Consider the following 24,132-nt stretch of genomic DNA (forward strand, 5'->3'; position numbering starts at 1 on the left):
GGCCATGTAGAGTTTCTGGGGCTGACCAGTAGAAAGAACACACCTTACTGGGACAAAAAAACATACAGTGAGGAAAATAAGTATTTGAACACCCTGCTATTTTGCAAGTTCTCCCACTTAGAAATCATGGAGGGGTCTGAAATTGTCATCGTAGGTGCATGTCCATTGTGAGAGACATAATCTAAAAAAAAAAAAAAATCCAGAAATCACAATGTATGATTTTTAAACTATTTATTTGTATGATACAGCTGCAAATAAGTATTTGAATACCTGTCAATCAGCTAGAATTCTGACCCTCAAAGACCTGTTAGTCTGCCTTTAAAATGTCCACCTCCACTACATTTATTATCCTAAATTAGATGCACCTGTTTGAGGTCGTTAGCTGCATAAAGACACCTGTCCACCCCATACAATCAGTAAGAATCCAACTACTAACATGGCCAAGACCAAAGAGCTGTCCAAAGACACTAGAGACAAAATTGTACACCTCCACAAGGCTGGAAAGGGTTACGGGGAAATTGCCAAGCAGCTTGGTGAAAAAAGGTCCACTGCTGGAGCAATCATTAGAAAATGGAAGAAGCTAAACATGTCGACTGTCGATCTCCCTCGGACTGGGGCTCCATGCAAGATCTCACCTCGTGGGGTCTCAATGATCCTAAGGAAGGTGAGAAATCAGCCCAGAACTAGACGGGAGGAGCTGGTCAATGACCTGAAAAGAGCTGGGACCACCGTTTCCAAGGTTACTTTTGGTAATACACTAAGACGTCATGGTTTGAAATCATGCATGGCACGGAAGGTTCCCCTGCTTAAACCAGCACATGTCCAGGCACGTCTTAAGTTTGCCAATGACCATTTGGATGATCCAGAGGAGTCATGGGAGAAAGTCATGTGGTCAGTTATGACCAAAATAGAACTTTTGGGTCATAATTCCACTAAACGTGTTTGGAGGAAGAAGAATGATGAGTACCATCCCAAGAACACCATCCCTACTGTGAAGCATGGGGGTGGTAGCATCATGCTTTGGGGGTGTTTTTCTGCACATGGGACAGGGCGACTGCACTGTATTAAGGAGAGGATGACAGGGGCCATGTATTGCGAGATTTTGGGGAACAACCTCCTTCCCTCAGTTAGAGCATTGAAGATGGGTCGAGGCTGGGTCTTCCAACATGACAATGACCCGAAGCACACAGCCAGGATAACCAAGGAGTGGCTCTGTAAGAAGCATATCAAGGTTCTGTCATGGCCTAGCCAGTCTCCAGACCTAAACCCAGTAGAGAATCTTTGGAGGGAGCTCAAACTCCTTGTTTCTCAGCGACAGGCCAGAAACCTGACTGGTCTAGAGAAGATCAGTGTGGAGGAGTGGGCCAAAATTCCTCCTGCAGTGTGTGCAAACCTGGTGAAAAACTAAAGGAAACGTTTGACCTCTGTAATTGAAAACAAAGGCTCATGTACCAAATATTAACATTGACTTTCTCAGGTGTTCAATTACTTATTTGCAGCTGTATCATACAAATAAATAGTTAAAAAATCATATATTGTGATTTCTGGATTTTTTTTTTTAGATTATGTCTCTCACAGTGGACATGCACCTATGATGACAATTTCAGACCCCTCCATGATTTCTAAGTGGGAGAACTTGCAAAATAGCAGAGTGTTCAAATACTTATTTTCTTTACTGTATATAGAGAAAAACAGAACACTGCACCTCCATCAAGTGTAGTCGCTCCCACTTTGGTGATGGGCAGGCCTTCTCCAGCTGCAGTGCGCCCCCGCAGATAAAAACGGTAACGGCTTTGACGGTCCAAATCTTTAATGCTCAGCTGATGCACTGTAGGATCATCAATCCTCACCACCTGCATGGGGCTCTCCACATCATCTACTGCAGAAAGAGAGAGCAAGAAGATGAAACAGAAGCACATATTGGCAAACTTGTTTTCACTGCTACTTTGCCGTAATACTCTCTGTATACAGAACTGTAAGTGCTGTGTGATAGCTAATGAGTCATTACAAAAGGTGCCATCTACAGTTTACCCACAGCATTTATGACCGCAGGAGACAAGTAAAAGCTACAAGGTTTGGCATCAGTTGAAGCAACAAAGTCAGTTTGCTGAAGGGGCAGGATGTGAAAGGAGACACGTTTCCTTGTGCTAAATGTGGGGGATTTTTTCAGTAAAAAAACACACATTCAGGAGTCAAATTGGAACAAAAAACACTCAACAGGACAAAACCCACATCGAAGAAGATTTCATTAGAGTAACAGCTGCAAGTGTGTTGACGTACGTTCTTGGTACTGTAGTAGGTATCCAATCAAAATTCCATTTTCTTGAGCCGGTGGAGTCCAGTGGAGCGTCATCTCCGTCTCAGAGGGGCTGGACAACGTCAAAGAGGTGGGATGACCAGGAACTGTAGGAAAAGGGTGTCACCACAGTTAATTAGTTTGTGATTTCCACCCCGTATCATCTTGTTTATTTTGGAAACGCTTGGTCATCATTTTTTTTTTTAGTGTTGAATTAGATACATTTATAATCAGAAAAGCACACATGCATAGGGTTCCGTCTGATTTTCCAAATCTCTGCCTCTCTCACCTCCCTCGGGTGTGTGGAAGGTATTGGGTTCTGACTCAGGTCCATCCCCTTTGCTGTTGAAGACACTGACAGTGAGAGAATATAAGGAATATGGTCTCAGGCCTCCCAGATCCTTCTTTTCCTCATCAGCTTCTGTTGTCACTACAACCTCATTTAGTGGCTCGCCTTCCATGCACTTTTCACGATGGTGATTTCTGCAAGCTCCATAGTACAGCAAGTGGATCTAAAAGGAGAACAGCAACAAACTCATGACACACTGCTCATTTTTATCACTGTGATTTAACTGTTAAAATCTACCACTGAACTTTAACATTCAAAACTTAAAATCCAAGATCCTGATTATGGTTTGCACATTTCTCACAAGACTGAATACTCATCCTTACATGTGAATTGAGATATTCAAGACCCTAAGAGATCATAGATCCTGTGCTAAGTTTTTATTTCTGTATTTCAGTGAGATCCTTCAGGCATTTAAAAAGCCCCACAGTTATGGAACAACCTCCCAATTAGTGTCTCATACACAGTCTCAATGTTAAAGTCTAGACACAGTCTCAATGTTCAAGTGTAGATTTGTTTATTCAAGTCTTTTGTGAATAGATTTCTCTTAGGTAAAGAAGCGGATCTGGAGGGATTATGATTGTAGAGTGTTTTGGTGAACTGGGATGTTTGGATGCTGTGGTCCCCCCGCTCTGACACATACATTCATGTTTGTTGATGGTGGTGTGGTGGGGCATCTTATACCCCAGAGATCCCTCATGTCTGTTTTACCTTCTGGCTCACCCTTTCAGTTATGCTGCCTTAGCTTGTCTTTCCAGAGTCTTTACTTGCACTGTAATCATGCTGCACTGTGTAAATATCTGTTGGGTTGCTGTAAAGTGTTAAACCAAAAAAACCATGATGATTTGGACTGTAATTAGTGTTCACAGTTTGCTACAATGGCTTAGGACTACAATCACCATAAACAGTTGTACACTCGAGTCTTCATCAATGAACAGTTCATCAACAATGATGGAACTGTAACGAATGGACATTCGGTAACACCATGATAAGGATGGGTTTCTTTTTGAGCCTGTTTCCTCTCAAGGTTTCTTCCTAATGCCGTCTCAGAGAGGTCTTTCATGCCACTGTCGCCACTAGATCATTCATTAGGGATAAGATAAAATAAGACAGCTCTGTAAATCCTAAAAGATTTTTTGCCAGAGTGGTGCAATACCTTGTAGCCCATCAGATGTCCCATCACGGTCTCTCTGTTCACCGAGGCCCATGTTACCTTGATGGCAGTGCTGTTGATCAGAATCACTCCTACATTCAAAGGAGCCTCCGTGGGATCTTAAGAACACACATACAAAGACACACCTGTTTACTTATGTGAGCCTCTGGAGAATTTGCAGTATACACAATAAGAGAATAACCAGAAGGGTCCACAGATTTTCTGTATTCTGTATTGATAAAAGCTACAGTTTGTAATGTTTTTAAGTGTTTTTATAACTATATCAGTCAGATGATCCTAAAGTTACCCAAGAAAACCAAAAAACTAAAATTATTTAATCTCAAAGTAACTCAAAACACATTTTCCACTAAGTGTGAGTGGGATCAGTTACAGCAAAACTGGTCAGTGTTTTGATTCCAATTGAAATTTGCCTCGCTGTCTACAGAGGCTCCAATTATTACAAAATGCTCCTTTTGGGACAAAAAAGATGTTGCACATTTCAGTGTGTAATACTACATGGCAGGCCCAGACAGGGGCATTTATCCAAATCTGGAATTTGGCAACAATCCAATGGCATGATTAAACTAATAGGATAAAGCCTCAGCCAACTTATTAACAGGAAACTCACAATCCTCTGCAGAGTAGCCGATGATAGATTTGGGTTCTGGGCCTTTTCCCAGCCGATTTACAGCCTGCACCTTAATGTCAAATGCACTGAAATTGCCCACATCCATGACAACAAAGGGTGGTGAGATGGTGAAATTCGAGTGCCAGGAAGGCCCACTGCCTACAACCTTCCTCCACATAACATTGTAGCGGAAATCCGGGCCATTAAAGCTCCTTTTATCCATCTTCTGTAAGAACACAAAGGTATAAGTTCCACACAAATATTAAGCTGCATTACGATATAAAAACAGTACATTTGTCTAGTTACTACCTTCCATGTAATGACAAGTGTGTCCGGTTCTATGGACTCGCTGCGCACTTCTTCAGGGTTACTGCTCGGTGCTGTGGACAAAATGACACCACCATAATGTTTGTTTATTTGTACCTGCCAAAGGACTGCAGATGAAAACTAGCCATTGGCTAAATTTGGTACAGTAAATCACATGGACAAATTTCTGTAAAAATTGTACATGTCCCTTTTAAAAAAAAATGTTTTAATAAATAAATAAATAAATAAAGTGACTTCAGACAAAGTGCCTTCCCTAAAGTGTGCTAATAAGAATCTTTTTACAACTTCATTTCTTGCACAGAAGCTTTGTAAAACTCTCATATGATCACTGTATTTTGTTCTAAACTATAGAAAAGGTTTCTTACGAGCTGGTGGAGTGGAATAAGATGCTGAGGGCTGGCTGGGGTCACTCTTGCCGATCTTGTTGATAGCTATGATCCGGAAGCGGTATGAGAGGAAGGGTATCAGTGAGAGTGTGGTGCGCCGAGTGTCTCCAGCGACCCGCAAAATCTCCTCCCATTCCTCCACATCAGTTCCTGTTTCTTCAGCCTCCACCACATATTCTACACATATACACAACCAACAATAAGTAAAATATAGATTATATATATACTATATATAACTATAGGAACTGAAGACAACATGCTGGACATACATGATACACTTTCAACTTAACTTTTAACCAACTAAAACTGAATTCAATGCATATTTACTGATGGTTCAGTTACCCATTACAACATACATTTATAATGGTTTGTGTTTAGATACCAGCTGTTACAGTGTCTGTGAAGCTCCTCTGACTGAATATTTAACTGCTCTTTTATATTTTCTCACTTTTTAGCAATTTTGGTACAAAACAGATATTACAGTTCTATATTTTTACTTTTGCTTAACAAACATTTAAAAGAGAAGCATTTCAGTTCGGTGAAAAGTCTACAGTTTGTCACAAAATGGCCAACATGTTGGTTTCAATATTTAATATCAAGTCTGGGTACACAATCTTTTTCATTTGAAATGAGGGTAGTAGTACAACTAGAGAAAACGGTTTATCCTCAAGGTATAAATTGATGTAATGTAATGAATAACATATACTGTGCCACATTGTTTTCAGTGTATCATGATCTATTTGGCTTAATACATGTAGACCCCAATTTACGATGGAGATGTGTCTAATCACCCTATTGTAACTTGAAGACCCAGGAGTCTTGAAGAATGGTGTTCAGTATGGGGTAGTATCTGTTATTACATACAACATACAGTAGATAAAATGTGTGCTATACAAATCCTCGCTTATGCACCTAAAATAGGGCTTTTGTGGTTATCTCCAGGAACCCAGGACAGTGTAACTGGCTGAACTCCAGGCTCAGAGATCTGCAGCATTGAAGGAGGGTCTGGTCGGTCTGTGAGTGAGAGAAAGGAAACATATTGTCCTTAGACTGAAATACAAAGACATCACATGCCTTCCATATCAAATGGTGCTTTATGTTTGGTAGAATAATTATCTGTTCATTAGATCTTTTCTTTTCTAATGTCATACCAACAGCTGTGAGACTGCCTCTAGCTTCAGCCATGTCCAAACTTGTTATGACCTCGCAACTATAAGCACCCTCGTCTTCATCCTGGACATCATTTATTATGAGCTCTGTCTCGTCAATTGTGTACCTAAAACACAAGCATCAATAACATTTAGTTGGCTAACATCGATAGAAAAACATAAAAACAAATCTAAAATATTACAACATCCTACTTGTCAATATCCGAAGACTCATCGAGCTTCTTGTTGGCTTTCCTCCACAGGATCTGAGGTGGACCCAGGTTGCTGTCTATCTGGTAATGACAGGTAAAGGTGGCAGTCTTTCCCTTCTGAATATACAAGTCCTGTGGTGGCTGCACGATTACTGTCCGGTCTGATAAATACAAAGGAAACGGTTGAATTAAATCCAGATAGCTCACATCAGCACCCACTCTAATTAAAGATACAGTCAGTATTTGATACTTGTTCAGGAAGAGGGAGCATATGTTTCTGCCGATTACTCACTAAGGACTTCCAGCTCGGCAGTGATGCTGAGATTTTCACCCACTGAGCAGGTGTACAGGCCTGTATCATTGTGCGACACATTGCTAATCTCAAGAGTACCATTGCTTAGCTGATTCATCCTGCTGTTGGACATCACAAAGTCCCAGGTTTCTCCCAACCTGATAACACACACACACACACACACACACACACACACACACACACACACACACACACACACACACACACACACACACACACACACACTGTCACTTACTCAAAGCTATATGCTGTGATGCAAAAATGCATAATACTTGAAAAATGTTAACTGTATGTCGACTCTGGACTTTTATACAATATCATTATGCCAGGTAGCAATGAAGAAGGCTAAAGTACTCATATGTTTTGGGAATACATCTGTATATTTATTTAAACTTTCAGTTTTTTACTTTGTTTAATAAATGTCAATTTCTCTACATTAAAAAAAACCTTTTACCAGTAAAATATTAAAGTTATATATAAAAGTAATAAGAAATATATGAAAAAGCTGGCATGAATATTCAAAAGAGAGAGGGAGGAGAGATATAAAACATATAATATACATATATAGATAAAAAAAAAATTTCTATGAGAAAAGATTTTAGATTTATGATAACACAATGTGCTTAGATGGCTAAAGGTTATCAGGTTAACAAAGTATTTTAGCATTAAACCAGCTCAACTAATCAAAGCTGCCGAAGAGCATGTTCAGCCTCGGCCTTGCTTACTCGAGTATTTTTTGCTTTTGCCATTCGAGTGGTTGATGATGAATCTTCTACAATTTAACCAATTTTTTGAATGTTACCATCTTCCATAATAACTTTTGAAAACTGGCACATCTAAAACTCAACATGTGATCAAGGACATTGGCATTGCACCCGTCTCTCACCATGTGACTTTCGGTCGAGGTGAACCAAAGGTCTTGCACTGCAACCTGGCCGTCTTTCCTTCTGTCACTCTGTATGACAATGAGTCTTCTGTCAAGATCTGTGGAGGAAGCACTGAAACAGCAACACACCCCTGTTCTATTACTCACAGCAAAAAAGCAGCTGGTAATGTTTGATGTAAAATTTTAACTTGAAAAAGTGGTCTCACAGATGACAAAGACATGGGTGTTGACAAGAATAGAGCCGTGTTTGTTAGAAGCCTTGCACTGGTACACTGCAGTGTCACTGAGTTCCACATCTCGCAGGATCAGAGTTCCTCCTTTTACAGTACGGCGTGAGTCTGGGTCTATATCTACATGAAGAACAATGAAGAATGTTGGAGCAGTTTTCTTTCGCTTTAACCCACACAGATTTTCACCCTGAATATATTCTGTATCTGTATCTGTATTAACAAAACGGGGTCTAACAAATATAAATTATTTAATTACATTTTTCAATGTATTACATTTTATTTAATCAATTTTATTTGTGCCAATTTAATTGATTACTCTTAATTTAATCAATATCATAAGGTGTATTTATTTCAAATGTTTTAAAAATGTAAACTGTTGATGTTCACAAATGTAATAAACTGCATTCTAACCAACTTTACTGAAATTGAACCAAACCGTGATTTAAAAACTGAGGTACGTACCGAACCGTGTAACATTTACATTACATTTACTTTATTACTGTCCTCCACTGGTCTTAACACAAAATTTGTCACTTTTCTTAAGTGATCCTCTAGTGCACTTATCAACTCCCACAACACACTGTTTCGGATTATTATCCCATCAGTGCACTCTAGACAGTACAAAGTAACCATAATGGACAACTATGTTGTCTGTATGCCACTATTTAAAACAGAAATTGCTCTAAATCATTTTTGCTATTAACCTCCATTTGCTCTAAACACCACTGCCTGTCTTTGTTTTCATATAATCAACCAGAGTGGATTATTAGTTTAATTACTCTCGTAGTTCCAGTGCCAAGAAAATAAAACCCAGCTTTAGACAATTAAAACATTTGAGTAGATTGATTATGCCTAGAACAAAGTGAAACATTTTATAAAAAATTTTTTTCCAAAACTATACAGTGATACTGCTTCCAGGTAAACACAGTGCAGTTACCTGAGAGCTGATTTCCATTGATGCTCCATGTGACTTGCGGAGTTGGGATCCCATCTGCCTGACACTCCAGTTTGACTGTCTCTCCTGGTGCATACAATTCACTCGCCGGCTCTTTAATCCAGTATGGAGCAGCTACAGTAACACACAGAATGTGCACATGTAAATACACAACACAGAACATTTTACCACCAAGCTGGAAATGCTAAACCTTCGAAATCACTAGAGAATGTTTTTGTTTGAAATACTAATAATGTAGTTTGATCCAAATTTTTCCATTAACTTACATTTTATTAATAGAACCTTTTACATAGACAAAAAAACATAATATCTTTTTTTCTTCTTTCAGCTTCTCCCATTAAGGGTTGCCACAGCGGATCATCCGTCTCCATACACCCCTGTCTTCTACATCTGCCTCTTCCAAACATTAATGAAATGTCCATTTGGGTTTTCACGTAGCGTTTGCAGCTGAGGGTTGACTGGATGAATACTAACAGGCCAAGATGTTCTACATCTAAAGAAGATGTTATCTTTCTGGTTAACCCTCAACTGCTCAGTTGTAAGTCTGGATAAGGGCATCTTCTAAATGTCATGAATGTACAAATATGCAAACATTTCACCCTGTATGACATTTCATCATTTTCATTATTATGTTAAAATGCAAATTGTATGGAGTATTATTAGTATTACCCTTTACCCATCCAGTTTAAAGATTTAAAAAAGGGTTTACTGACTATATAATGGCTTATGGAGTATAGAAAGAGTTGCAACATTAAGAAAATGTGAAAGCTGAACCTACTAAGGTTTGTTCAGGTCACCAGAGACGTTCAGCAAAAAGCAGACTTTATTAGGCTTGAGCTACATCATGTGAAAGATATGAATACTTTTACTCAACATATAACCAATGGATTGGCCATGTCCCAAATTTTAAACTATTGTTCAATACAATATAAATTAAGTGATTTATGTTGTGGTTCCATTACAATAAATGATGAATCTGCATTTTCTGCTTTTGTGTGCAACAGCAACAAGTCACAAAGGACCAATTTAATGAAAGACCTCTGCTTGTATTTATGTGCAAAAAGCTTTTCCCTTTATTGAGAAGGTTATTACCGAGGTAATGAATATTCATGGTCGTCTACTGTATGAATATTTATGACTAGTGGGCAGTAGAATGCAGGCGGACAGATGGAACATACTATATTGTATTGGCATAATGTTCAGAGTTATGTTTCATAGAGAAATACGTAGACACACAGACACTTAAAATAATAAGATTTTGGAATTGTATTGGCCATGTAAAATATTAGGTTAATGTAGTACTACAGCTAGTTTTTCTAAAGCCAGACAGATCTATACCTTCCACTGAGACGGTATAAGTGTGTATGACGCTGCCTTGGGAGTTGCTGGCGATACACTGGTACTCCCCGTCATCACGCTCTGAAATGTTGGTGAAGCGTAGAAGCCGGTCAAAGTTCTCTCTGGAAGTACGAGACTCAGACAGCACTCCATCCTTCCTCAGCCACTGAACAGCAGGTGTGGGCCTGGAGAGTTAGGGGAGAAAGGGGAGAATGAGGGGAGTGGTCAGTATCAGTGCAGCACTTTTTCAGTAGGAAAAAGGCATCACCCAAACACACTCACAGGCCCTGGACAATGCACTCCAGATCAAGGGTTTGGCCCTTCAGGACCAGATAGGAGCTGTGACTGCCGGTAGGTCTCATCATCTGTGGCCGTCTGTTTCGCAGTAAGTTAGCTACAGGCAAAGAGAAAGTGCCAAAATGAGAAAGTAATAAAACTAAAACATGGGCATATGTAAAGTATCCGACAAAAACAACAGAATCACAAGCTGTGCAGAAAACAGCATGAGCTACACAAGATGCTGAAAATGGCACAAGAAAATAAATAAATAAGTTGCATAAGATTCATCTTCATCCTTCAGTGTCAGATTTAGACCCAGGCATGCATTTATTCCTCTCTTCCATCCTTGCCAATTGCCCAGCGGAGTACAGCTTTTCTAGACAGGCAGGGTTATTACAGTTTGGTAATTACTTTATCCTGTGTTAGAGTCATAATGTATTTGAAGCTGGGAATGTTAGACATGAGCAGGAATATATGCTGGACAGGAAAGGCATGTCCAGTGCACGAAAATACATTAACATGCTTTTTAGAAGAGAGGAAGAAACCAGAAAACCCAGAGGAAACTCATGCGGACATGGACACATACAAAAATATACAGTAATTTGTAAACACATAATTAAGAACAGTTTTTTTTTATTATTATTATTAGTTTTTTTTTTTATAATGAATAGTAATTGTTCCACAAATAAGCTAAACAGCACATGATTGTATTATGTCCAGAATGCATTGTATCCTGAAACATTTCTCCAGAACCTACACAGTAATCAAGTTATATACTGCACTTTCCCTAATGCCTAAATTAACTATATAATTATATTAGGGAATATAATGAGGATCGGGATTATAATGAGAATATATCTGTTCTACTATACTGCTATATTTACTATTACACATGTAGGATGGCTCTGCGAATGGCAGCTTCGCAATTCTTCTACTGTTTTTGTTTGTTTGTTCTGTGTTTAGTCATTTTTCTTCTATAAGTTTGACCAAAAACGGACTCCTGAACATTAAGCAACACATCCCGGACAACATTTCTCCCATTTTTAATATTCAGAATATTCAATTTTATATTTTTTTGAAATTTCAGTCAGTCATAAAGCAAAGGTAGTGAGTGGATAGTGGTAGAGGTAGAGGTAGAGGTGGTGGATAGTGTTTCTATATCAACGAAAGTTAGTGTACGGATATAAAAACGCTGAAAAAGATTTGCGGTCCTAATCTAGAGGCACTGTTCATAATCTGTAAACCTTTCTACTCGCTGTGGGCAGCGCTGCAACAGCTGCCGGAACATATAACTGAAACGGAGCAAAGGTACCCAGACTCTCTTTTAATCATTCTTGGAGATTTTAACAAAGCAAATCTTTCCCGTGAACTGACGAAATACAGACAGCACGTTACATGTCCCACCAGAGACTGTAACTTCATACATCAGTTTCTGTGAGGATATGTGCATTCCCATCAGGTCATTCTTATCATTCAATAGTGATAAACCGTGGTTTACTGGGAAACTCGAACAGCTTTGTCGTGCCAAAGAGGATGCTTACAGAAGTGGGGATAACAACCAGGCCAGGAACAAACTAACAAATGAGATCAGATTGGCCAAAAAAAAAAAAACTGGAAAAACAGTTTTCAGCCAAAGACCCAGCGTCAGTATGGACTGGTCTGAGGAACATCACCAAGTACAACACACCACCCCCACAGTCTGTGGAAAATCAACAACTGGCTGAAGATCTGAATGTGTTCTTCTGTCGGTTTGAAAAGCCCAGTCTAGCACCCGCCACCCCCTCTAATCTGCACTTCACACATTCACACATTCTCCCCCCCATCATCCCCCCCCTCGTTACACCCCTTCCTGCCTCCCTCTCCATTCAACCTGTGCTTAAGGTATGTGTAGAGGATGTGAAACGAGTTTACAAAAGACAGTCAACAAGGAAAGCTTCTAGCCCATACGGTGTTTCACCTGCCGCCTAAAAGTCTGCACTGACCAGCTGGCTCCCATCTTCACTTAGATCTTTAACAGATCACTGGAACTGTGTGTAGTTCCATGCTGCTTCAAATGCTCCACGATCAATCCAGTCCCTAAAAAACCCAAAATCACTGGTTCCAATGATTACAGACCTGTTGCTCTCACGTCTGTGATCATGAAGTCATTTTAAAGACTGGTCCTAGCCTACATGAAGGACATCGCTGGATCACTGGATCTCCAAGATCTTTACTCATCCAGAGTGGAGATAAGGGCTAAGAAAATCAAGATAGTCTAATAGCCTTTAATTATTTTCTCAAATTATACCTGCATGTACACTGAGGGTTCCTGCTTTTTTTCTGTATTAATTAATGTGAATATGTTTATTATTCTCAGATTGTTCTTATGGTTTACAGTTCCATATTCAGCGGTACATCAAATAGAATAAATAGAACAGATGTAAATTCATGTTTGATTATTATTTTTTTTTTTTTTTGCGATGCAGCAGACGTGGAGTTCTAGATAGTTTGAAGCAATTATTGGTACACCATATGTCATATGGATGAGAAATATTGCAATAATTTGTATAGCAGTCATCCATCGCTGGACTTAATAATGAAAAGTAAATTCGTTATTAAATCTACTGTAATCGTTTTATCATGATCAGGGTTGATCCGGATTTTATTTTAGAACGCTGCACACTAGATAAGAATTCACCCTGGACTAAATACTAGATGGTTTAATCACAATTTATTCACAGGTAAGGGCAATTAAGGTTAGTCGATCCACCTGGACCCAGGAGAACATATTTCAGAACATAATTTTACTCACACAGAAAGCAGAACTCCAGACCAAACTACTAGCCCTGGAGCTGTGAGGCAGTAAAACTAAGACTATAAATTAAAAACATATCCTAAGAACAAGCCTTTACTTACACTGCATGACCTTCAGGTTAATGGGCTCCTTGGCTACAATGATGCGGGCTCCCAGGAACTGAACGTTGCAGGTGTAATCGCTTCTGCTGTCCTCAAAGATCACATTAGCGAAGTAAAGGTTTCCATCACGTCCCTGGGTCACACGATCACTCTGCTGGATGTGCCGAAGCCCTGCAGGAGAGAGAACAGCAATGCAAGGTGTGTAATACAATGTATTTTCACTTTCATTCCAGTGTGAACACACACAATGTACATGCAGGCTCACTCACTCTTATCCATCCAGTGAATCAAAGGAGTCGCAGAACTTTCAGGAGGGTTGCAGTGTAAGATAAGAGGACTTCGTTCTTCTACCTTCTTCTCCTCCTTCTTCTCCCGCTGCATTGCAGGAGTATCTGTAATGGAAGAGAAGTCAGATATTTAGAAGGAAAAATCAAACAAGGTATAGCAATACAGTAGAGATTTGGTTGTTCGTTTCATTCCCTTTTTTATTATTAATAATAAAATGATGCTCTTAAACATTTAAAAAACATCAGTCATATTTATTCACAATAATATAATATGATATAATGAATAAATGACTATTTTAATGGTTTATAAGATCATTCGAAAGCAATAGCATTATGTTTATATTTATAAATATATCATTTATTTACTTCTTTTATTTGTACAAAATTTCATACAATCTGATCATATTACTCTTGCATATCATAAAGTACCATGAAGTTATAGGAAAGATTAGTGGAAGCCAGGCTGAGAGAAGAGGTGACCATCTGTGAGCAACAGTATGGTTTCATGCCGAGGAAGAGCACCACAGACGCATTTTTTGCTTTGAGAATGTTGATGGAGAAGTATAGAGAAGGTCAGAAAGAGTTGCATTGTGTGTTTGTAGAACTTTGTAAAGTGTACCACAGGGTCCCGAGAGAGGATTTATTATATGAGTAAGTCAGGTGTGTCAGAGAAGTATGTGAGGGTGGTGCAGGACATGTAAGAGGACAGTGTGACAGCAGTGAAGTGTGCAGTAAGAAACGACAGACTGGTTCAAGGTGGAAGTTGTACTGCATCAAGGATCGGCTCTGAGCCCTCTTCTGTTTGCAGTGGTGATGGACAGGTTGACGGACGAGGTAAGACAGGAGTCTCTGTGGACTATGACAAGATGACTGAGATGGTGTGGACATGTGCAGAGGAGGGACATGGGGTATATTGGTAGGAGAATGCTGAGGATGGAGCCATCAGGAAGGAAGACTAAGGAGGGGGTTTATGGATGTGGTGAGGGAAGACAGGCAGATGTAGAGGACAGGGGGGTATGGAGATGGATGATCCGCTGTGGCGACCACTAATGGGAGCAGCCGAAAGAAGAATAAGAAGATATCACATATTACTGTGCATATTACATATCACCTGCGGCAAAAGCAACAACCACCTGCTGAACATTATTGTAGATTACTAATTCGTAATCCCGTAATAAAGTACATATTTAACCGGTAAAATCTGCATCTGCTGCATGCGGCCTACATAATGAGCTCATTAGGTTGTGAGCTATTGTTAGCTGTGTGCATGCTGAGTGCTCGCACTTCCTGCACGTATTAATCCTACAAGGACCCATCCCTGCTGAAACACTTGACTTTATCGACTCAGCCTGGTTACTCAGGGAACCGTTGCCAAGGGAACAGGGTGTGAGGTCAAAACGAGGCAGGATAAGAGCAGGTAGAGAGGTGGCAGGGCTCACAATGTATATATATATATACCTTGGATACTTTACATTGTTAACACTGGGTAATAAATTGTAGCGTAATTTTACTACATTGGATAAAGTCTTGATCACTTCACTTTTGTCTTCTCTAATTGCAGTTACTGTAAAAGAGAGAATGAACTACAAAAGAGTGCAAAAGCAGAGACCCTGTACAATAAACTGTTGAGGACATGCAGTGTGACGTACCCTCTGTGATGATCCTGGCCTCATTGGAAACAGCTGTGCCCAGCTCGTTGGAGGCCAGACAAGTGTAGTTTCCGTGAAATTGGTGAATGGGAGCATCTTTAACTGTAAAACTCCCAGAATCGTGAGATGTGGCGACACCAGAGATGCTGGAGGGGTCAAATGCTACTCCATCTTTAACCCATCGAAATCTGAAGACAAGGGACCAATGAAAATGAATAGAAATTAGTTATTTTGTTCATATTATTTTCAGTTATTGTTACTCTGCTGTAAAGGAAAGTAATCAACCAATCAAAATCCAGCAATAAACAAAACTGTTAAATTAACGCATCATTTTAATATATTATTTATATAATTACATTTATTAATTCATATATATTTTTAATGAAGCTCTTTTAGTAGGCTCTATATCTTATGAAAAGTAATGCTCTTTTGTCTGTACGGTGCATAACAAAATGATAAACTAATCTATCATAAGGAGGCATAACCTATACATTTAAAATCATAATAAAATCTCCACAATAATGGACATTTCTGTTACAAACCAACCCAGCCCCCCATTTAGGAAAGGAAAAATTATGTGACCCTTACAGAAAAAAGTTTTGGGACCCCATAATTTAAATAGTACCACGCAATAGTAAGTACAGCATAGTCAGAAATGAGGAAACTGGTAGGCCATGGGCCATAACTATATCTGGAAAAGAATGGAAAAGGTGTTGCTATGGATACTGACGTGGGAGAGGGATTCCCAGTCGCCTCACACTTGAGCATGATGTCATCAGAGGAGAAGACAATGATGGATTCTGGTTGGGCAGTTATCTGTGGGGGTGTCTTTACTAGAAAAAGAAGAGAGAGAATAAGAGAGAGCGCGAGAGAAAGAGACAGTATACTTGATCAAACCCGTAGACAATATGGCAGTGATGGAGACAATTACATGGAGACAATTACAAGCATAATTGATTCAGATGCAGCAGTAGTGAGAACCTTCCTGATTTTCATTTTGATTAGCAGATGGAGAAGAATGGTGTGTGCTCCTTCAGTCCAACCGCAATCATGTGACCACCTGACCCATGTGACTCCCCGCTGCTCTAAAGCCATAACCCGATCACCTCTCTTACACAAAGCGAGCGCACGATCCAGTCTGCACATACGACTGACTTGCAAAGAGACAATTAGTTCCCGAGAAATGGGAATGTTTCCAAGAAATGGAGCATCACTTGGGTCATGGAGAGGTCTCGAGCAAGCTGGCTGTGTGCGCACAAGACTAATGCATTAAGATTAAGCGAACATGATACGTTTTGCAAGTGTCTGATATTTCACGCATGAGCAGTTGACAAAGGAACAGCGGTGAAAAGGTAGTCGTAGTGTGGATGGAGCGAAAATAGAAAAGAGGTGCATATGAACTGAGAGCGAGAGAGAGAGAGACAGAGAGAGAGAGAGAGAGAGAGAGAGAGACCTTAATATGGGATATGCTTTAAACCAATAAATATGTTGTGCACAATAGATACATTTCCTATAAAAGTGATGTGAATATATTACGTTTATTGTAAGCAATGTATATGCCAACGCAGAATTTAATTTGGGTCTAAATGAGATTTTAGAGACATCTCCGTCTCCGACGCAGTTATCATCAGCAAGAGCTCAACATTAAAATAGTTTCTTTGGTTTGAATAAAACAGTATGTGAACAAAACAGGACGAGACAGATAAGGACAGGACAAGAACAGGGAGACACTGAAAGGAAAAAAAGATGAAACACTATGAAAGATGAACACTATGTATATGCTGGCTAGAGAGACAGACTAAGGCAGCAGTGGAGAGCAGATGGTGGGATGGATGCCTTAAAACAAGCATCACTACAGATGGAGGGAATAATGCAGATTTCTCATTACATTTCTCCACCACATCACACCACACATCCTCTGTTTATTATTCGCATTTAACATCTTATTTATCTTATATACTCTACAATATACAAATGAAGCACACCAAACATGGACTTCATCACACATAAACACACACACACACAAACACACACACACACACACACACACACACACACACACACACACACTCACAGCAAGCACTTACGTTCTTTAAATCGGTCTGTCCAAAGAGTCAGCAGGGGTAAAGGAAAGAGTCTGTTAGATTCATATACACACACACACACACACACACACACACACACACACAAGCCAAATACACTTTGTTCCCCCACACATGAACGCACACAAATTCAGCACAGCATATATACTGTGTATGTATATATATATATATATATATATATATATAAAATTTGTGACAGATTTATAATGTTCAAGTTCATTTAGAGTTTATCACATGACCATGATCGCTGATTGCTCATTTTCACGTATTTAAGTCTTGTTTTTTTTTTCTTCTCCTCATGGTCTATGTTTTCATGATAGAATTTTGGTTTTTTCGATGTTTTTTTTTTTTTTTTTTTTTTTATGTTTTGCATTTGCCATCATATAACAATTATCTGCATTCACATCCGACTTTGTTTCAATTATATGACCGTCTACAGCTCAAAACAAGAAGCGTCAGAAGACATTTACCATTTCCTGAAGTCACCAATTATGTGATATGCTTGTTATGTTGTGACGCTTTCATATTCTGATGATTTTTCCACTACTGACATTATTATTATTATTATTACTATTATTATTATTATTATTATTATTATTATTATTATTATAAAAGCCTTTTTTTTTATGAGAATGTTTAAACGTACTGTAACTTAGAACAGCAAAGTATTATTTTTTTTTTTTTTGGACAAAATTCTTATCATAGTTATTGTACAAATCAAATACTTCATGTTTGCCCTGCTGGCATGTTCCACTATATCTTTATAACTACATACATATTGGTACTATATCCTATTAATTCTGTGCATGAATACAACTTATCCAGTAACTGCTATCAGCGCTTTTTCAGTAATAGCAAAATACTTCAAAACATGACGTGACCTTTTCTAAGCGTGTATTTGCAGTTGTTAGCATTCTGCTTTGTGTGCATTCTGCTTAGCTTTCGCATATTTGACATAGTCCGAAAATAGACGAGTCTGGAAACAGTGATAAGATGTTTCATCTGAATCTTGTGCAAGAGAGTTTTGGGAATTGTACAGATAAAATGTTTGTTTTGATGGTAGACTCAATCACTATATCTATCACTATATATAGTTTAAAACCGAGAGTTCCAGTCAGTCTCTCCATAGATACTTTCTTCTGCTAAGCTAGCAGCAGTGTTAAATATCAATGTAGTTAGCTATATTAGCTTATAGCTCCTTAAACTAGGATTTGTGTAAATATTATAACACTTCGAAATAAATTACCCAAAGGTGTTATTTTAGTTCATTACACATATAATAGTACAGGATACACCTCAGCATGCCTGTTCTCTAAAGGGGGAAATGCTACCCACGTGCACATTTTATTACTGGATTAGCAATTTTTTATGGTAGTCCATAAATTATTTTTGAGGTTCTGCAGCACTCTGTCACTGTAGTAAGAAATAAACTAGATTTTATAAATACACATCGATCAGACATAACATTATGACCATCTGACTAATATTGTGTTGGTCCCAATTTTGCTGCCAAAACAGTCCTGACCCATTGAGCATCAACAACATTAACATTTTCAGCAATTTGAGCTACAGTAGCTTATCTGTTGGATCGGACCACACAGGCAAGCCTTCACTCCCCACATGCATCAGTGCGTCTTGGCTGCCCAAGACCCTGTCCTGTTCCTTCCTTGGAGCACTTTTAATAGGTACTGACCACTGCAGACCAGAAACACCCCACAAGAGCTGCAGTTTTGAAGATGCTCTGACGCAGTCGTCTAGCCATCACAATTTGTCAAACTCACTGAAATCCTTACGCTCGCCCTTTTTTCCTGCTTCGAACATGTCAAATTTGAGTTCACTTGCTGCCTAATAAAGCCAACCCACTAGCAGGTCACACGATGAAGAGTTAATCAGCATTACAATGTTATATAATGTTATAATGCCTTAATGTTATACCTGGTCGGTTTTTGTATTACTGAAGCAATGGCAGAGAAAGCCTTGTTATCTTTGGTACACAAAAAAATCTGGAAGCTTACATGGTCAAATGTAATCATTAATGGAAAGTGTAATGTGAACATGATGCATACTGTAAGAGGTTTCACTTATTCTTTTACACTTCATGATTTTAATTTCATGTTAAATTTGCAACACAACAGGAAATCCGTCTCTATATAAATTTCTAAACAAATCTCAATACAAATTTCTTAATCTTCTCATTATAACTCCTATAAAGTTATCATTTTTATTTAATTAAGTGTGGCATGGAAGTAGCAGATAGGATAAGACCTGATAAAGACACAGCAGTCGTGCGAGACATGAATGTACTGGATAAGCACAACTGTATTATTAGATCCTGAAACTTAAAATAGAAATAAATTTTACACACATTGCAAATAGAACTTCCAAATGACCCTGCGTGTCACATAAAAAAATCTAATGGGAGTGGGTTATTGATCACCCTGGCTTCATATATATATATATATATATATATATATATATATATATATATATATATATATATATATATATATATATATATATATATATATATATATGTATGAAAGGTCACTAAATGAAAATCAGAGAAACCCTAACCTTTATATGTGACTCTTTGTACTCGCCCCCCATTCCTAATGTGCTTGGATATGTGTGTGCATGTGCACTTGTCAAAATGCTCCGGAATTGTGATTAGTGAGTATTCCTGCAAGCCACTGACGACAGAAATGCAAGCGCAGGCTTGACCAAACACGTGTTCTTACAGCTTTGTGTCTCTGGAGCATTTATCAACATGTGAGAGAGTTCCCTTCCAATCAGTGACACATCTGCTGGGAAAAAAATCCGATCAATAGCGTCATTGATGGAGCAATCAAACTCAGTCCAAGCCAAACATCGGTTTACCTCGCTGTGTACACAAACCAGCATCATACAGAAAACGATTCATAGAGGGAACACAATAGCACTTCTCACTGAGTGTGTTTCGCTGGCCTGTGACGCAGCATGAGCAGCAGTTCAAAAGGATGCAGTTGGCAGGCTTCACGTGTCTCAGAGGAAGCACATGTCAGCCTTCACCCTACCCGGTTCGTAGCTGTCATATAATAGGGGAGAGCTGGCTGGTGGATGGGAACTGGCCAAGACCAATTTGAGGGAAAAGAAATGGGCAGACAGTCAGACAATCAGAATGGGTTTGGGGTGGCTGCAACCTAGTCTGAAACATAATGACCAAGAAACAGTAGTGCCATGCTAAAAGAGGCACATAAACACTGAAAAGTAGGAGTTTTGGCTTGATGTAAAAGAAAAAAGGCTTAAGCCGGTAAAAGTAAGTTAGTATTTTTCCTCATAATTTGTCAAAAAATACACACTATAACACTTACCTAAAATACTAAACGAGATAGCTATCTCTGTAGTTCTAATATAAGTTTCGATTGTGATATCTGCACATCTCTGAGTTTTATATACAGGTAGTCCCCAAGTTATGATGGTTCGATTTATGATTTTTTTCCTCATACGATGATGATAGCAAAACAAATTTTTTTTTTTCGTTCCATGCCAGGATGTACGCATCTGCTGCTTTGTGAGATGCCTTACTCTCGCTAACGCCAAGTTCAATTGTCTCAGTGTTAGAGGGCGTATATTTTGCTGTGTTTTTTTTGGTGTTTCAAAGGCCAATCTTAGCCCTTGCCCCTTTTCTTTTTATCGGCAGTGCTGGACAATGAAACAAATCATGTCTGTCTCTGCCTTCATTTCACCCACTATATATACTGCATGCAATATATATATATTGGTTGTCCTTGACTTACGATGTATATGTGTTTTACGATGACGCCATCGTAGCTTGCGTGACATGGCCCTATATATATATATATATATATATATATATATATATATATATATATATATATATATATATATATATATATATATAAATTGATTTCTTTTGCTAAATGATGTTATTTGTTAAATTATTACCAAATTACAGTAAACTACCCCATACTGATCACAATTGTTACTTCTAGGTAGGCCAGGTCATGCTAGACTTCAAGCTACGATGGCGTCATCGTAAAACACATATCCATCGTAAGTCGAGGACAACCTGTATAAACACAACAGCACCAAATAATAAATGCCTCTATGAGTAAAGGCTCAATCGTGATTTTTGGGATATACAAAAGGAGGCCTTATAACAAACAATTGTGATGTTTTAGGGTTTGGGTCAGGATTCAACACAAGCTACCAACTCAAACCACTTTTCTTGCTGTGTCGACAGCATTTTCTTTAAAACGCTTTTTCATTTGGTGCGTACATCCGGCCTTTGGGAGAAAACAAGCAGTTCTGATATGTCCAGAGGGGGTGCTAATTTTCCATCAATAAATGATGTATGCTTATTGAATGGAAACATTATAAATCAGATTTTTACTTCTGAGGTATCTTTTAAACAACTTGAGTCTTACAGAGGGCTAAAAACGATGAACCTAAAAACTAATCTTTAAAATTCAACAAACACACACACACCCACATATGCACACACACACACACACACATCTAATGCATGAAAATCTCATACTCACAGTTTTCTGCAATATGGATGGCAGTCTTGCTTGGCGTAGGAGTGAGTACCAGAAGGAAAAGGGCACATAAGAGCGGGAGCGGGTGATTTAGGTGGCGCCCCCTGCTGCCAGCCTGCTGTAGTGGAGTGGTAGGCATTGCTCACTGTTCCATCAAAGCTGCACCTGCTCCCAGCCTCGAACACGCTGTGAGGATAACCTCCAAACAGCACACACAATCAGCACCTCGTCACTCTCTCGTCTCCTTTAGATTTCCCAATGCAGTTTTATCTCCCCAGCTTCTCTCAGTGTCCCTCTTGTTTACTGGCTTTGTTTCTTATTCCCCCTTGCTTTTATTCGCTCTTGAAGGTCCACGCCTCCTGCTGTCTTCCAACTGGGGGAAAAAAGAGAGAGAATGAAGAGAATGAGTGAGGGAGGTGGAGAAGGAGGGAGGAGATCCATGAGTGCCAGGAGAGCCGAAAAGCAACATGGTCCAGAAGAAATAAATGAGAGTCATACGAAGACAGAGAGGGGAGAGAACATCAGCATGCCAAATGTCATAGCTTGACAGGTTAAGTAATATTCTGCTTAAATTAGTCAATTAGCATATGTTCGGTGCATAATATCTACTGAAGTTGCACCAAGCACAAGTTTATTTAAAAAACCACTGCATTAAACCCACATGCATTATTTATTTATTTTATCCAAGAGACACAGAGACAAAACTAGCCAGTATAATAACTGTTTCATTTTGTTTATTTAGTTTTGCCCTAAAGATTTGAGACTCAGTAATTAACACTCCTACAGGCCAAAGATGCAAATAATGAACACCAAATTGCTTTATGTTTCATTTCTGCTTTAATGGCTCATTTAAACCCTCTTTCCTGCACCCTTATCAGATTAGCACAAATTGAAACTCGCATGTAGTGCAGTGAGCAGACAACACGGCATTAGCCTCATTAAATACATGTTATTCATAAACCTGTCAGAAATAAGAACTTCTAGCTTTGATCATTCATTTTACACTTAATGGTTCTTTTTCCTTTGTTGCCCATCTGTGTATTTATATGAAGACATATGAATAAAGAAGCTGCTGATTAAAAGTAATTACTGCATTATGTAATTTGTGTGGTTGGAATAAATTAGATGAGATCAAATTCAACATTATTGTTTTTTTTTTTTTGGGTACAAGTACAGAGCCTCTAAGATATATAGATCTTAGTGTAGCTTAGTGTCAATGGCATGTAAGGCATTCAACTCATTTAACTTTTAAACTTGTGTTCTCAATGAGAACACAAAAAAATCTAATTGCTCTAAATTGTACATTTTGTACATTATAGAGTATATGTATACATCTTACATTGGCCAGGAAAAACAAACTCTGAGATGGTATGTAGAGAAACCTGACTCAAAAGTGAACCCATCCTCATCTGGGTGACACTCAATAATGTTTCCTCCCTGTTGTCAAAACAACTGCTCACTTATGGCTACTTGAATGCAAAACTGTTCATGGCAATTGCAGCCCTCAGCCACTGAAGCAAAATGTTTGTTAATTACACTCCAAATCCACTGTCATGATTCTTGACTTTTACACTCCACAGTAACTTCACGGATCTTTAGAGTGATCATGTGAAACCTCCTTAGCAATGAGTGGTTTTGAATTAAAGTGAACCCCATTCAGAGGTAAGGCATCAAGATCAATCAGGGAGGTCTGGGAAGAATAATGGGGATCATTTACCTGCATTTCATTGATTCTGTGCATGTACTTGGAAACAACACATTAGCCTTAATAAATACATGTTATTCATACACTTGGCACAACTTAGAACTTTTGGCTTTGATCATGCACTTAATAATTTGAATATCTTCTTATTCTTCTTTCGGCTGCTCCCTTTAGGGGTCACCACAGTGGATCATCTGTCTCCATACCACCCTGTCCTCTACATTTGCCTCTTGCAGATTAACCACCTGCATGTCGCCCCTTACCACATCCATAAAACCTCCTCCTTATTTTTTTCCTTCTGCCTGGTGGCTCTAACCTCAGCATTCTAGTACTGATATACCCCATGTCCCTCCTCTACACATCACCAAGCCATCTCAATCGCACCTACATATCCCAAGAACTGCACCTCTGACCAGTGGAACTAACACTTTTTGAGATTGAGGTAGAGTGGATGGTCCC

General features: G+C 38.9%; 1 protein-coding gene across 6 annotated transcripts in view; it reads right to left on the reverse strand.

Annotated features, from left to right (window-relative positions):
* Nucleotides 1-24,132, reverse strand: part of l1cama (L1 cell adhesion molecule, paralog a) — a 62,436-nt gene that overhangs the window by 8,430 nt on the left and 29,874 nt on the right. For 3 of the 6 annotated variants that reach the window (XM_083521098.1, XM_083521099.1, XM_083521097.1), the window contains 22 exons: nt 21,975-22,344; nt 17,416-17,430; nt 16,059-16,161; nt 15,329-15,516; nt 13,662-13,784; nt 13,393-13,563; nt 10,501-10,612; nt 10,219-10,403; nt 8,863-8,994; nt 7,902-8,045; nt 7,696-7,807; nt 6,789-6,946; nt 6,498-6,657; nt 6,288-6,412; nt 6,049-6,150; nt 5,116-5,313; nt 4,733-4,803; nt 4,424-4,649; nt 3,799-3,914; nt 2,586-2,808; nt 2,281-2,403; nt 1,706-1,879 (listed from right to left, as the gene is read on the reverse strand). In XM_083521098.1, coding sequence (XP_083377224.1) covers nt 1,706-1,879; nt 2,281-2,403; nt 2,586-2,808; nt 3,799-3,914; nt 4,424-4,649; nt 4,733-4,803; nt 5,116-5,313; nt 6,049-6,150; nt 6,288-6,412; nt 6,498-6,657; nt 6,789-6,946; nt 7,696-7,807; nt 7,902-8,045; nt 8,863-8,994; nt 10,219-10,403; nt 10,501-10,612; nt 13,393-13,563; nt 13,662-13,784; nt 15,329-15,516; nt 16,059-16,161; nt 17,416-17,430; nt 21,975-22,110 — 3,097 coding nt within the window. In that variant the 5' untranslated portion in view covers nt 22,111-22,344. The remainder of the gene's footprint in view (nt 1-1,705; nt 1,880-2,280; nt 2,404-2,585; nt 2,809-3,798; nt 3,915-4,423; nt 4,650-4,732; nt 4,804-5,115; nt 5,314-6,048; nt 6,151-6,287; nt 6,413-6,497; nt 6,658-6,788; nt 6,947-7,695; nt 7,808-7,901; nt 8,046-8,862; nt 8,995-10,218; nt 10,404-10,500; nt 10,613-13,392; nt 13,564-13,661; nt 13,785-15,328; nt 15,517-16,058; nt 16,162-17,415; nt 17,431-21,974; nt 22,345-24,132) is intronic. The other 3 variants (XM_083521102.1, XM_083521101.1, XM_083521100.1) reach the window with 1 other exon arrangement.

This window comes from Silurus aristotelis, assembly GCF_946808225.1.
Source record: "Silurus aristotelis genome assembly, chromosome: 19".
Lineage (NCBI taxonomy): Eukaryota > Metazoa > Chordata > Actinopteri > Siluriformes > Siluridae > Silurus > Silurus aristotelis.